At 47.6% G+C, this 14,131-nt stretch overlaps 4 protein-coding genes across 4 annotated transcripts; 3 read left to right on the forward strand and 1 right to left on the reverse strand.

Annotated features, from left to right (window-relative positions):
- Positions 1-189: 189 nt before the first annotated feature.
- Positions 190-2,154, forward strand: FPOAC1_001955 (uncharacterized protein; the record flags this gene model as incomplete). The annotated part of the gene is made up of 1 exon (XM_044846542.1): positions 190-2,154. The coding sequence occupies one exon, from the start codon at positions 190-192 to the stop codon at positions 2,152-2,154; it is 1,965 nt and encodes a 654-aa protein (XP_044712458.1).
- A 2,005-nt stretch (positions 2,155-4,159) lies between these two features.
- On the forward strand, positions 4,160-5,335 carry FPOAC1_001956 (uncharacterized protein; the record flags this gene model as incomplete). The annotated part of the gene is made up of 1 exon (XM_044846543.1): positions 4,160-5,335. One exon carries the CDS (start codon positions 4,160-4,162, stop codon positions 5,333-5,335), a length of 1,176 nt encoding a protein of 391 aa, XP_044712459.1.
- A 2,624-nt stretch (positions 5,336-7,959) lies between these two features.
- SSH4 (Rsp5p-dependent ubiquitination, sorting of cargo proteins at the multivesicular body) lies at positions 7,960-9,607 on the forward strand (the record flags this gene model as incomplete). The annotated part of the gene is made up of 3 exons (XM_044846544.1): positions 7,960-8,218; positions 8,278-8,583; positions 8,646-9,607. 3 exons carry the CDS (start codon positions 7,960-7,962, stop codon positions 9,605-9,607), a joined length of 1,527 nt encoding a protein of 508 aa, XP_044712460.1.
- A 1,905-nt stretch (positions 9,608-11,512) lies between these two features.
- On the reverse strand, positions 11,513-13,789 carry FPOAC1_001958 (uncharacterized protein; the record flags this gene model as incomplete). The annotated part of the gene is made up of 7 exons (XM_044846545.1): positions 11,513-11,774; positions 11,876-12,846; positions 12,898-12,934; positions 12,986-13,213; positions 13,269-13,571; positions 13,623-13,664; positions 13,722-13,789. 7 exons carry the CDS (start codon positions 13,787-13,789, stop codon positions 11,513-11,515), a joined length of 1,911 nt encoding a protein of 636 aa, XP_044712461.1.
- Between the last annotated feature and the right edge of the window lie 342 nt (positions 13,790-14,131).

Raw genomic sequence — 14,131 nt, forward strand, 5'->3', positions numbered from 1 at the left:
TTGCAAAGACCGTCACCATCATTGCTGGCCTACTCACCGCCTGCCATTGCGACTCTATATACACTAGTACCTACTCTGCCGTCCCACCTAGTGTGGCCCTGTTCGAACCCGTCGAACCCCTCCTCCAACCAACGCTTCTTTGAAGCCATCTCACTCAGGTTAAACTACTTGGGTCCTTTTTCACACACAATGTCTAAAAACGTTTGCTACGTCGAGGATGCCCAGGAGGACTCAGAAACCTCTGTTCTCGAGGGCATCCGTGATACACGCCGTTATGCCGTCTCTGAAGCTCCAGGTCCCGCGAGCCCTCCCCCCAAAGAACGTCCAAACACTGGAAAGTCCCGCGGCGAACACAGACGACACTCAAGCCGGAGGCAGGTAACCCCTCCCAGCGATGATTATTCAGACGAGGAACCTCAGCCTCCCCCTCGTAGGGAGGAACGTTCCCGCCGGGACCATGAACGGGAGCGAGAGCGTGAACAACAACGTGAACAACGAGACAAAGATCGACGTCGCAAGGAAAGAAAACAAAAAGAAGCTGCCGAGTTGCAACAGCGGAAAGTCAGGGCTGAGGCTAAACAGCAAGCTCAAGCCCAGGCCCAAGCCCAAGCCCAAGCCCAAGCACAACAAGCACCCAGAGAACGTGAGGGTAAGCCGAGACGGCCCCGCCCTACATCTTTGAGTCACACCAGGACTGAGCCTGTTATTCAACAATATCGTCGAGGCCGCGTTGAGGACCCTTCATGCTATGGTGTTCAGCAGCCTGCTGTTTCGGGCATGCGCCCCCGTGCTCAAACTCGACCTCACAGCTATTACCCTGGACAGCCAGCTCCTCCAATTTCCAATGCTGGGTGGCATCACCACCAGCACTCTCAGCCTTCTTTCCCCGTTGGATCATTCCCAGGACCATCGCCCTATTTCCCTGGAGCATCGTCTCCGTCTGTATCGGGTATTCCACCATCACCTTCACCTGTCGGTGGAGGACCTCCCGGCTTCTTTGACATGCCTTCATCACAAGCAAGCGCTCATCTCAGGAACCGTTTCGAGCGACCTGCGTCATCCATGGGATTCCGACAAGATCAACCTTCTCCTTCCAACATTGGGTACCCTCAGGATGAGTATGAGATCGAGGAACAACAGCCTGAGCCTCCTCGTCCGTTAAGGCGTGCCTCTCGTTCTAGCAGGAAGCCGCCGCCACAACAGATCGAGGATGATCGCCGACGAATGCCTCCTCCTGACAGTATCCCAAGACCCAAGTCTGCCATGCCTCCTCAAACCACTCCATTCCGTCCTCCACCTCAAACACTGACTCGTCAGAAGACGAGAACTCCTTCACGCCCTCCACCATCCAGCCGTAGTCGTGTCGGGTTTGTAGACCAACAAGGGTACGATGACGATGACTTCACGGAAAGCCCTGGTCTCTTTGCCGACTCTCCTGAGGCCAATTTTGACCGTCGTACAGCCCTAACGTCGTCTCGTCCTAGAAGAAGCTCGGTTGCATATGAAGGTTATGGAGCTGATATTATCCCTGCACGCAGCACTCGTCGTGGATCTGTTGCATACGAGCGTGGTGGGATTGATATCATCCCTGCCCGCAATACCAGGCGAGATTCCTTCTACGATTATGACCAGTACGACAGTGGTGGTGCCAGTCTGGACGAGGACAAATATTTGGACGCTATGAAATATCAGGACGATATTAATGGCGGTCCTGCCATGCCTTTAACTGCCGACGCCCTTCGCAAAGCCAGCAACCCTCGGCTTGGCGGCGGAAGCAGTCGCAGCAGCGGCAGCCATGATGACAGCGAGTACAAGCGAAGCAACACCACTGGCCTTACTCGATCTTCTTCCAGCGATACCGACAATGTTACTATCAAAGTATCAGGCTCGGCCGTCGTGCGTGTATCGGGTGCTGAGATCGAATGTGGCGATGGAGGTGAGATTACCTTTTCTAGACCAACTGCTGGCTCTCGTCTTGGTAGCGACCGCGCAAGCAGTTATTACCAGCTTGAGGATGTCCAAAGCCGAGTTGAACGAAAAGCTCTGCCTTATCGACCACACACTCCCAGTCGTTCTGACTCGCATCACCGGGGCTATTCTGGAAATCATGCCCCGTATGATCCATCGCTTACCATGGATGACTATATTTATTGATGATTCTTCTTCTTATGAGAGATGACAAAGTTGATGATCAGCGCGCGTTATTTTTTGCATTTATGTCATTTTTTTTTTTACTTATATCTATTTCTTCACATTATCTGCATCCAAATGTCTACAGGATGGGCAGCGTTTTACGTTTAATCTTGGATCTTGGCTTATGATTGAGCATTTTGGTGGACGTTCTGTACCTCACTGAATCTGTATCCTTATGCTTCTATTCTTTGGTTAAGCACGCCTGTTGGCTTCATCGCAGAAACTTGATACCCCAAAAGTGTTGATGGTGGGAGGATCCAGTCCCCTCAGCGATTCGGTGCTTCATCGCCAACCGCTCAGGTCATGGGCGCTTACACAAAACAACTCTTTTATCCGGAAATCATGTACGCCCTCACGGGGCTCGTGTTGGATTTAGTTGGAGCAATGGAAAGACGCCAATTGTGTTTTAGGGACATGGGGTTTCATCTCTGGGCGGCTATCGACTAAGCTGTCTCAATGTGACGCATGGTTGAAAGCTACCCAGCATGGTGATAACCTTGGCCCATAAGATTACATTGGCAGGTTGGGACTACAACTTTATCATGTTGGTCTAGATGTTCCTTTTTGCTATGACTGGATTTGTATGAACCCTTGGAGGGAGCTGCGTGAGAAACGGTTACGGATGTGGCTTTTTGTACTGCATTGTTGAGCATGTCGTAAGAGGAGGAAACCGAGACATGGCTGGAAGGATTATGCAAGCTTTGTTATCAAAACGATAGATTGTACGGGCAAATGAGGTTCGCGCCTCTATCTGTTGCCCGACAGAGAATAATCTTATGTTACAACCAGCATGACATGCATGTTTGGGTTCTTCATTCTTGTTGCCTGAGACTTTACAAGTGAACTGTGACAGATTCTGCCGATCTGGGGTAGAATAGTGGCTTCATTAGAGATGAGGGATTGAGTTGAAGCACGGATTTGGTGTTGCTTGTGGAAGGAAGATAGTGGATATACAGCATAAGAACCACTCATATCAGGTATCTGACTTGATGCGTGAAAGACTGTCGATCTCATGAAGCTGTAGCTGAAGACTTGGGTTCAACAACTAACGATTTCAGCTAAGCGCCTCTGGCATTAATTCATGCGGCCGTAAGCAATCTCAGGGGTTGAATCAGATAGGATCGTCGGGTCTCGAGTTTGTAGCAAGCTCAACTCAAAGCATCACGACGAAATTATGCGCGCGTTAGGAACTTTGGGTGCCGGGCATTGGATCAACGCTATCCCCCTAGAAGCTTCTTTCCCATCCGCCGACTTATGCGGGCTAAAATAGAGCTCGTCAGTTCCCATTCCCAAGCGGCCAGAAACGAAACCTTGGATGGGGGGCGTGTGCATTGAGATCTGGAGCATAAAGTCGTGGACAGCTGTGATTGGATGTTGACTAAATTGGCACTCTGTGCGAACGTTGTCCGGTCAGCGGACAATTTGTTTACTTTTCGACGTCATCTAAAGATTGTGGCTGATGGGCATGAGGTGAAGGAATCAACAGATAGAACGACTAGATCTACGATAGAAGAGACTAAAATCACTTCTGATGTCACTAGTTTATTATTTTCGATTTCATAGGTACCTAGCCTTTAAATTGACGTGCTTTTTCAACCGTTGTAGGGATTCTAACGCGCACGTTTAAGTGCCCAACCACCTTTTACACGTCCCAGCCACGTATTTTCCCTGCCTCGTTTCTCGGTTAACCAAGCACAATCACCTTGGCAAAGCCACGCAAGTCCCTCCTCTTCGTCGTTTTACCGCTCTTTATCTCAAGCAAATACTTTTCTCATACTCATCACGACTCGACACGATTCATTTCAACAATATACGGCAAACCGAATTTATTCAATTTTTGTTTTGTGCAATTCGCCTTGACCGCTTGGTCCTATTCACCGTCAAGCTCGGCTGGGCTACAGCACCCGAAGCCTAGCTTTATTATATTCCTGTGACTGAGACCTGCTCATTACAGCTTCATTCCATCATGGCTCCCGCCCTCATCCGCACATTGCGCAGTGCGCCTTCACTCACGCAGCACGCCCCTAAGGCTGCCGAGGCCTTCTCTACACTCTCGGGGCATTTGCTCGAGGCTTCCAAAGTACTCGTCGCTCGAGACGATAAAGATGATAAAGACAATGACAATAGACACAAGCCATCTGTTGAGCCTGAGTCAGGCTCTTTCGACCCTCATGATATCAACAATGCTGGTTTCTTCTTCCTCTTCGCTTTGATTGGTGTCGTCTTTGTTTGCACCGGTATCTGGTTTTTCTTCTGGGCCAAGAACGGTGGTTTCCAATTCAAGGAAAACGATTGGGATGACTACAAATCTACTGTACTTCGACGCACCGGACCTAACGGCACTATCCTTTCCAACGCAACTCGACCAACAAACCTCGGCGGTGGCAGCGTGTACAAGGACGTCGACGACGACAACACGACCGTTGTCACAGAGAGCACAACACTTACTGGTATCACGGCTGGAGCTAGCGACATTTATGCCCGCGAGAAGCGTCGCCGTAAGCAAGAAAAGCGAGATCGTGAGCGTGCAAAGAAGGGCAAGAAGACTAGCCGTCACGTCGGTGAGGAGGGTGTCGAGGATGAAGATGCCGAACGTGCTGCTAAGAAGGAACTCCGCAACTACCGTCATGAAAGGGCTGCTCGTGTTGGTGGTCTGAATAAGGAAAGTGAGGGCTCCGAGTGGGACGGCTCTACCAACAACGGCACCGAATCCAACGTTTCAACCAACCTCCTCTCCGATCGCCAGACCACGCCTACAACTACACCTACTAAGGCCAAGGGTGGTATCCGCAAGGTTTACTCTACAGCTGATCGCCGCGAGAACCGTGAGGCGGAGCGCATGCGTGCCGAGGCCCGTCGTCTACGTGAGGCTGGTCGCAATGCGCGCCGTGACTTCAGCTACCAACGTGCCGAAAGCTACTCCCGCGCCGATACGCAGGCCGACTCGCAGGTGAGCGAGAGCCTTCTCAGCGGATCGCAGGTGACCCGTACCACGGACGATAGCGGCGATCTGGGAACCAAGAGTTATCACCACCCGATGCCTGAGTTGAAGGAGTTGGAGAGGGAGCGTGCCAGGGAGGAGAGAAGGGCACGCAGAGCGCAGCGAGAGTACCGCCGTGGACGAACCATTGAGGAGGAATAGACCATGAGTGATATTGGTTCATGGCTTGACGAAAATCGTTTATTGGGTTTCATGGGGTAAATTGCGACCTTTTGCTTTTTGGGATTCGGGAATGGGTTTGGTTCATGTAGTATGTGTAATGTATGTAAATAGGCACGGTAACGGATTATCACGGATACGAATGGATATGCTGCTCAGATCAGTAGATTATAAATAAATCACGATACGGTAACTTTGCATATTTGCTTGATGGATTTGTTATGATTGGTTTGCGGCTTGGGCGTATGTGCACGATGGTTTTGATTCGCATTTTGAGCAAACATACGCGAGTCTCAGTTTTGCATCAGTAACTCTTGAGTTTTCTGCGAGTTGGGCAGTGTAAATATATGTACTTTTAAGGTTGAACTTGTTTGCCCACACGACAAATTACTTCTTCTGTCAAGAACAGGTTGAGTGGAGTGGTTGTTTCAGAACCCCAGTATCAACATCAAAACATTGTCCAGTACAGCTACGGTCCAAGCTGACGCAGACGTGAGGCGTATCGCGCAGCTCAAAATAGCGCAGCAGGCAGAATCGTAGATCCATTCAATGCTGCTAGGCGCCTGATCCATGGAGGATGTGAAACCTGGGGGGCAGTCTTGGCTGTAGCGAGTAGTCACCGGGCCGAAACAAAAGAGGTACTCTGTATTATGCGACAAAGATTAGTTTTCTAGGAAAAGCTTTGTTGTGCGGCGGATTCTGTGACTGACATGGAACAAAAGTCATGTCCCTGTTCCTGTTCCTGAATAAAACATTCCATACATGATCGACAAGATGACTAGATTAGGACCTGGATCAGCCTTGGAGACATGATGCCCCACATGGAGATGATAGCGTAGGCCACTTTGTTAGGCTGCATGTCACTAACACCAACAAAGTTGATATGGGTATCCCTTAAAGTCTAATATGAAATCGATAGATGTAGCTTTATTATGAAAAATAGGGCTCTTAAAGTAACCTTAATCTTATATAAATATAAAAGTATTACTATATAATCTATTTATCCTTCTTTTAATATAAAGACTTAAAAAGACTACTTTTAAACCTCTTAAATATAAAAAACTAAGTATTTATATTAATTAATTTATTTAAATATACTTTAATCTTTATTATTAATTAACCTTAACTATAATAATAAAATAATAAATAAATAATTACTTATTAAATATAAAAGTATATAAAAGACTTATTATAATTACTATAAGTATAAATCTACTTTTTTAAATAGTATTATTTATATAGCTATTAATATAGCTAAAAAAAAAGACTATAATAGTATTTATATAAAAGTAAAAGCTATAATAAATATTAATAAATCTATTATTACCTAATTAATTAAAATAGCTTTTTTTAATTATTATTTAATTAAGCTAATTAAGTAAATTAAAAAAGCTAAAGTAAATAGGGAATTAATTAATTAATTAAAAGGGAAAAAAAAGGCTTTTAAAACTCTTAAAAATGCCTTTTATAGAGATAGTAATCTTCTATTAAATAAAGAGAAAGAATTTCTAGAGGCCTAAGAGATAGGTTACTATATATAGTATAGCTTAAAGAGCTATTTTAAGAGGCTATAGCAGTAATTATAATGCCACTATAACTAAAGATAGGAATTTAAAAGGGTCAGTTAGGTAATTTTATAGGTTCTAGGTTAAAGGAAGGTTTTGTGGATTCTTATGTAAGGTTTCGGTTACTCTGTGTGAGCAATAAACAAGTAATCGCATAACACCAACAAAGTATACCATCGTGTCCCGCCTTGGACGGAACCGGCGGGAGCGAGCGCGGGCTGACTTTTGTCTCGCCCCTCCTGTCCATCAGTGTTGGAAGACACAACCTAGGCCCCCCCGCTACAAGTTAAGTTACAACAAGGTCCCGTCGCTGGGAGCATTCACTGACATGGATCAGTTCATGTTACATTCTATTGGGAGTCATGACGCGACCATGAAAGATGCAAATGAATACAGAAAAACATTTCTGATCAACCTCAGAACCTCTAAACACGAAATATATGTACTTTTACTTTTACTATTTCTATTTCTAATTTGTTTACCCTCAGGTACTTTTACTCCTGTCAAGACACTACACTTTGCGTGGCGATATCGCGTGGGCCGAATCCTTGGCTTTCCTTCCCATCTCCTCCACATTTGATCCCACCAACCACCTAAAACGCTTCGCCTCTCTTACGCTCTCACTTGTCTCTTTCCCTTCCCCGTCTTCGTCATTCCTTCTCCTCCTCTTTCATCACCACCAAAACTTTTGGTCTTGAACCTGCTTGTTCCTATCACAGGTTTTTGCTCCACCTTCATTCGGCGTTTCTTTCTCTTCTACCATTTTTTTTATCTATTGTCAAGCGGTTCCTTCCATAAACACCTTCTTCTACCTGACCTTATCTCGCTGCGCGATTGATTCTTACATGTACCATTTGCGGCGGTGACGCCGTCTGCCAAGATCCGTGACCTTGATTGTCCACCACCGAACGATCGATCGATTAACCCGCACAACACGGTCCATATCTCCCGAATCAACCGCAATTCATCTTCAATCTACTTCTGAATACATTCGAATAAAATTCAAGAGATAGTTAATAGGAATCCTCGTTATCGCCCATCATGGGGCTATCGTCGAACCCGTCATCAGCCTTTACAGGCGTCGTCATCGGCCTCGTGTCATCCTTCGGATCCATCGTCCTTATCGCTCTGGTTATCTTCATCTTTTGGGTTTCCGGCTGCGCAAGCACTGGTCGCATTATTCTCGATCGGCTTGGTCGACCAGGTGAATACGATGATGAACAGGCATTCGCGCGTGATGAGGCCGAGGCCCTTGAGGTCATGGACGATATGTCCCGTCAGGAATACCTACGTGCAAAGGGTATGCCAAAGTGTTCGCTCCAGTTTAAACAGAACAAGGCCAACTAACTGTCGCAACAGCCTGGGTTACCGCAAATCCTCCCGAGTCGATGCAGACTGATATCTCCCTGTCGCAATATCTCGCTATCCAAGAAAAGGGTGTATCCGCATGGGAGTTTGAACCTGAACTCGAGATCGCCAACTGCTTTGTCGAAGCTCGCACCGAGATCGAATTCTTCGACTCAGAATGCACCGTCATGAGCAACCTTCCTGTCCCTAAACAAAACGATGTCTACTACTGGGAGGCAAAGATATACGAAAAGCCTGAAAGCACTTTACTAAGCATTGGCATGGCCACCAAGCCTTATCCTCTCTTTCGACTACCTGGTGGGTTTTGTCATACTCTTGTACACCCTTTGCCTCCAATTGTTTGCTAACGGTATTTTCAGGCTACCACAAGTACTCTGTTGGATACCAATCTACCGGTGCTCGCCGCTATAACCAACCATTTGGCGCCACTCCTTACGGGCCCCCATTGGTACAGGGCGATGTTGTCGGCGTGGGTTACCGACCTCGGACTGGTGCTATCTTCTTCACACGCAATGGTAAGAAGCTCGAAGAGGTAGTCCACGGTCTCAAGGCGCAGAACTTCTTCCCCGCCATCGGCGCAAACGGCCCTGCTACTATCCACGTCAACCTCGGACAGGCTGGATTCGTCTTTATCGAGGCCAACGTCAAGAAATGGGGTCTCGCCCCCGTTACTGGAAGTCTGGCTCCCCCACCCCCTTACGGATCTGAGCAGGGTAGCATTTTGTTGGAAGCTGGTACCAAGGACGGTTCTACTTATCCCCAAGGCAGGCAGCACAGTCACTCCATCACGGCAGGTTCATATAACACACGCAATCCATCCAACGACTTGGTTCCTCAGCATGGACGAACACGCAGCGGTAACTTCCGCGTGCTCCCCCCGACAAGCCCTGGGCCGGTCAGGAGCTCAACAGATATCTCTCTGGCTCATTTTGTGCCCAATGAGGAGAACGGAGAAGCTAGTAGCAACACCGGACCTCAGCAGGAAACTCACAACCATAACCCTCTACACTTGCAGCTCGAAGACGCAACAAACCCGCCACCCGAATATCAAAGTCCCGACCATTCCAGCAGTGATGACGATCGATATGGCAGTGATAGCGAAGAAGACACTCCATTGATCCGGGTGATGAATCGCAGTCGAGGCAATTCATCTGCCACCGTATTACCTCCAGGTCAAAGCTCCAGTCCCCGCCATCCACCAGTACCGAGTTACAGCGATGCCGTACGCCAAGGCGCTGGTCGTGATCGCAGCGACAGTGCACGATTACCTCCACCAGATCGAACAGCGTCCAACAGGCCTCGAAGCAGCACATCGGCTTGATTTACAGCGTGGATATAACTGCTCATTAAGCAAGATGTGCTTGTTCGTTGCAGGCGTCAAAAATTAGCTGGCGGCGGATACGCACAGTTACTAAAACGTCGCGCCATGCTTTGGAAAAATGTCGATGTTCAAGAGATGTAGCATCAACAACACAAGATACCAGAGTCGGCTTGAACCATCACCCACATGATCCGTTTCAATCGTTTTGTTTTTTCCCGCACAGGCGCCCCGGAGTTTTGGGTATTGACAGGCACGCATTTTCGAGGCAACAGAGCCTCCAAATGGTGGTCGTAGTTTTTTTATATGTATTTTCTAGACAGGAAACCGGTTGGGCCTCGGAGAAGAGGTGACATCGGCTGGATATGAGTTCCTGGGAAGGGGACCGGAATGGAATATTGATACCAACAACCCGGATGGCTATGCGCTCTTTTTTGTCGAGAATTGTTTCTTTTATTTTTATGCACCGCATCGTACTACTACCCCCCACCACTTGTCTGGGTCTGTCTGGAGCGCGAGGGAGGTTTTGGATAGTGACCTATCTATTGAAAATTATGGATGGCGTTGATGTCTGGGAAGGCCCTGCTTGTAACCTCATATAAAAACAGCGTTGAAGTGTGGACGGTGTTGATCGTAGTAGTCCCAGCTTCAAATCCAATCCACTTACAAGTGTTGTAACTGCATAGAGTGATATTACAAGACGCTGGGATTGTGAGAAAGTTGTAAACGAGTAATAATCCACAGCACTTAGAAGCTTGAAGCTGAAATTCATGCCATGGGCTGTTTGTATCTGATCAGTTGTCGCCACACATTCAGTGTTGAAATGTCTTCTATACAAGGGTACCGATATCAAGGCCACACTCTATTATATCAAGATCGAAAACATCTCACCAGGTATATATATGTATGGTTATTATACAACGAACACAAACCTCTGTAATAATAGATAGATTCGAAAACTGGCTTATATTTTATGCAGGAGCACAAATCTATAACTCGGCATATAAGTTCATTACGTTGTTTAATATTCACTCTCAAAGATAGGCATAACTAGACAAAGCTCTAACAAGATATGATGTGCTCAAAGGTGTAACCTTGATTTATCACTTGGCTAACTAATATCGAGAATCTTGTAGTAAACGCAAATAACGTAGATTAAGAATTAACCTCCAGACAGTATATGCAACTGCCATCAGACATCAATCTTTCCTACAAATCATGAAATACAGCCGTGACAAGCAACAAATATGGTCTATCTTCACATGATATCCTTCGTATGTGTCATTCCAATCCAAAACATATGTCCGCCTACAATGTCTCATAGAGCCAGATAAAATATCCCAAAATCCAATCGTGCTTTCGTCCCGTGTGGTTCCATCGCTATCCCAAGCTCTACAAAGGGCTGAAAGCGATAAGCATGATCATTCCAAAAAGAAGCAAACACAACATGATCGAAAGCGCCAAATAAATGCTAACTCAAACTCCAGTAAACGCCAAACTTTTTCCCGGGCGCAGTAAAAATAAATAAAACAGTCGCTATGCTCTCCAGATACGGGTTTCCCACAAATGTAAGGGGGTCCGCAAGGAGTCAATTCTATAACCAATCGAATCGTCGTAAAGTCGTCAAGAAGGAGTGTCTATGGGGTATCATGTTTTGAAGGAGCGTCGTTTCTTTTGGCGATGGGCATTGCAAAGAGTGTGGTGTATGATACGGCACTCCCAGGTGCGTGTATCAATCGAGGTTGAAGGAGTGTGAGCGTTGCATGGCAACGTGATATGATTCGGTTGTAGCGAGCGTTGAAGGAACGTGGTATACAAGGCGCCTGCGTCGTTTTTGGGGAAAAGTAGAAAGTCAAATCAAAATGTGGCAATTAAAACAGGTTGAGTAAATCGAGCTCCGGCTGGTTATCAGGTGACTCGGCGTCGGGTATTGTCGTCATATGGGTTCATCACAGGAGGTCGTACCAAGGGAGATGGAGGGTGTGTGACAGATGACATGGACGATGTATGACGGTGTCGTGAAAGTGGTGCGTTCGACGCGACGGGCGATTCGGGTAAAGGAAGCATGCCGAATTGCTCCGAGCTGAGATACGGAGACGGAGCGCTTGTCACCGAGGTCATATAGAAAGTCGAGTCCTCTTGATGCGGGTACGTAGGTGTTGTGTTCATCCTGAGTGGTAAAGGTCAATCCCCTAATGTTCTTCGTGTAAATTGAGCCGGTGGGCGTCTCGAGGAGCCTAGATCCACACGGCCTGGACAGGAGTAACGAACCCGACGCCATAGTTTTGAGGAGAGTCCTGAATTGCGGAAGAAGGCCCGCCCTGGAGAGTGCTCATGTCCCATGATCCGTATTCCTCGGTGTCGCTGTACGCAACTGAGCCCTCGAAGGTCGAGGATGCCGGGCTGTAAGCTCCCGTGTAAGCTGGAGAGGGAACATTGAGGTATTGCTGGCTTGGGTAAGGTGATAGAACCAGAGGGCTCACTGCGGAAGGTGGCGGTCCTGAGGCGTTGAGCATGGGCATCTCCTCGGTGCTGTAGCTGAAAGCAGGGTTCCCATACAGATAGTGTTCAGTAGAAGGCATACTCTCATGGACGGTGAAGTTGCGAGGGTTGAACTGAGGGAATGATGGAGTTCTTTCGGGGTGCATCCATCCCATGCGAGAGCGAAACTGACCAACTGTATCGATGGGGAACTCCATGAGAGTCAGGGGAGTTTGCATATCAGTTCCAGCACCAGAGACGTTGATGGACATAAGCCGACGGGCAATCTCCTCGACTGGGGAGATAGACAGACTTCCAAAGTAGGCAGCACCGATCTCGGGGAAGAGCCGTTCCATAAGAAGAGCCACAGTATACAGATGAGCAATGATGACCAGGGAGTTGGGGGAGCCATGGTAGTTCTGTAGGTAACCGACAGGCATCCAAAAGAGCCATTTGCGAAGGGGTTGGAGACGCTCGAACTGCTGCGCAATGGAAAGTGTAGGGCTGATCTTACGAGAACCTCGAAGGAAACCAATGAGATGCTGAATCTGAGTGGTGTCTTCCTTGTGGTGCTTGAGATGTGCCTCGACTTTTTGAACTTGCTCGAGGGTGCGCTGGTAAGCCTCCAGATCCTCAGGGCGAGGTTGGCTGGGACGATGGTCCTTTCCAGGAGATGGCGGGGCTGTAGGGAACGTGCTGCTCTCGGCGATAAAGTCTCCAAACTGGGATTCGTGCTTCCATGGATCCATGGCATCAATCACCTGCTTATGCGTTAGGGTTTTTCAAGAAACATGATATGATTATTGACTTACCGATGAGGTGCCTTGCATCAGTTGAGTCCAACTGCGCCTAATCATTGGGTCAGTCACGGTTACCACAAATAGAAAGATAAATACCTACCAATCAGTAGCCTGCCAAGAAAGGACAAGAGAGGCTGCCAAGATAGCATCAGAAGTCTCGCGGGAGAAAGATCCAATGGCTTCTTGGAGACCCTTGAGAGCAATGCCTCGGTGTTCATAGGCCATGCTGCCGACCAAGGGACAGTCGGTGAGAAAAGCAATGTGCATGGCAGAGAAAGCAAGTAGAGCGTGCATCACATATGGGGTTGTAGCACCTATCCGAAGAAGGCTAGAGGCAGTCTTAGCATTCAAGTTCACTCAGATGAAATCAAGTTTTGACGTACGTAGGAATGTGACGAGTCCAGAGAGTGAAGTTGTTCGCATCGATGGTAGCCAACTGGTAGTACAAAGCCGCAACGTGGTAGATCAGACGAAGATCCTCGACCGAGTACAAATGAGGCATGGGCGCAGGGTATATTCCAAGGCTGGGGAGCGGGAAGATGCCTGTTCTTTGCCATTCAGCAATAGCAGCTTCGATTTGAGGTGTCCACATCAGGTCGGGCTTGTCGGGAGTGGTGGAGCGTTCAGAATCGGGAACTTGCACATCATTATAGGGGCATCGAATCTTGTGCTTAGTACAGTTGCGGCTGCATGCATGTTAGCTCTGGAGAAGAATGATTACTGCGAGGTAGGCTCACCATTGAGGGAAGTTTTCGTCACAACGAATGTGTCGGCGCTTGCTGTAGAGCAAAGTCAGTATTCAGACAGGAGAGCATCGTAGATGAGGCGAATCATACCAGGTATCACAGCCCTTGCGAGACTTGGTGTGGCTGCGGCGAGGAGGACCACCACCGGGACCGGCCATTTTGCAGTATTAAAAGTGAAGGTTTGGTAAGAACTATTCAGTAAGCATGTAAACTGCCTCATGAGGGTAAGATACATACGCGAAATTATCCACAAAGACAAGCTTGTGGATTAAAAGCGAGTGTTGGGACAAAGGTAACGATAAATAATTCACCCAGTCGATTAATGTCCAGAGATGAAATTCAGATTAGTCTTGAAGATATCTGAAATGTTGGCTGTCGAATGTTGAGTGGTGCGATGACTTGTCGTTTTCCAAATATCCAGATGAGTGGTAGCGATCGAATATGGCGTTCTTGATTTGGTTTCTTTCCTTTCTGGGAGTGTTTGATGATCCGTAAAGCGA

Source organism: Fusarium poae, chromosome 1 (assembly GCF_019609905.1).
Source record: "Fusarium poae strain DAOMC 252244 chromosome 1, whole genome shotgun sequence".
Taxonomy (NCBI): domain Eukaryota; kingdom Fungi; phylum Ascomycota; class Sordariomycetes; order Hypocreales; family Nectriaceae; genus Fusarium; species Fusarium poae.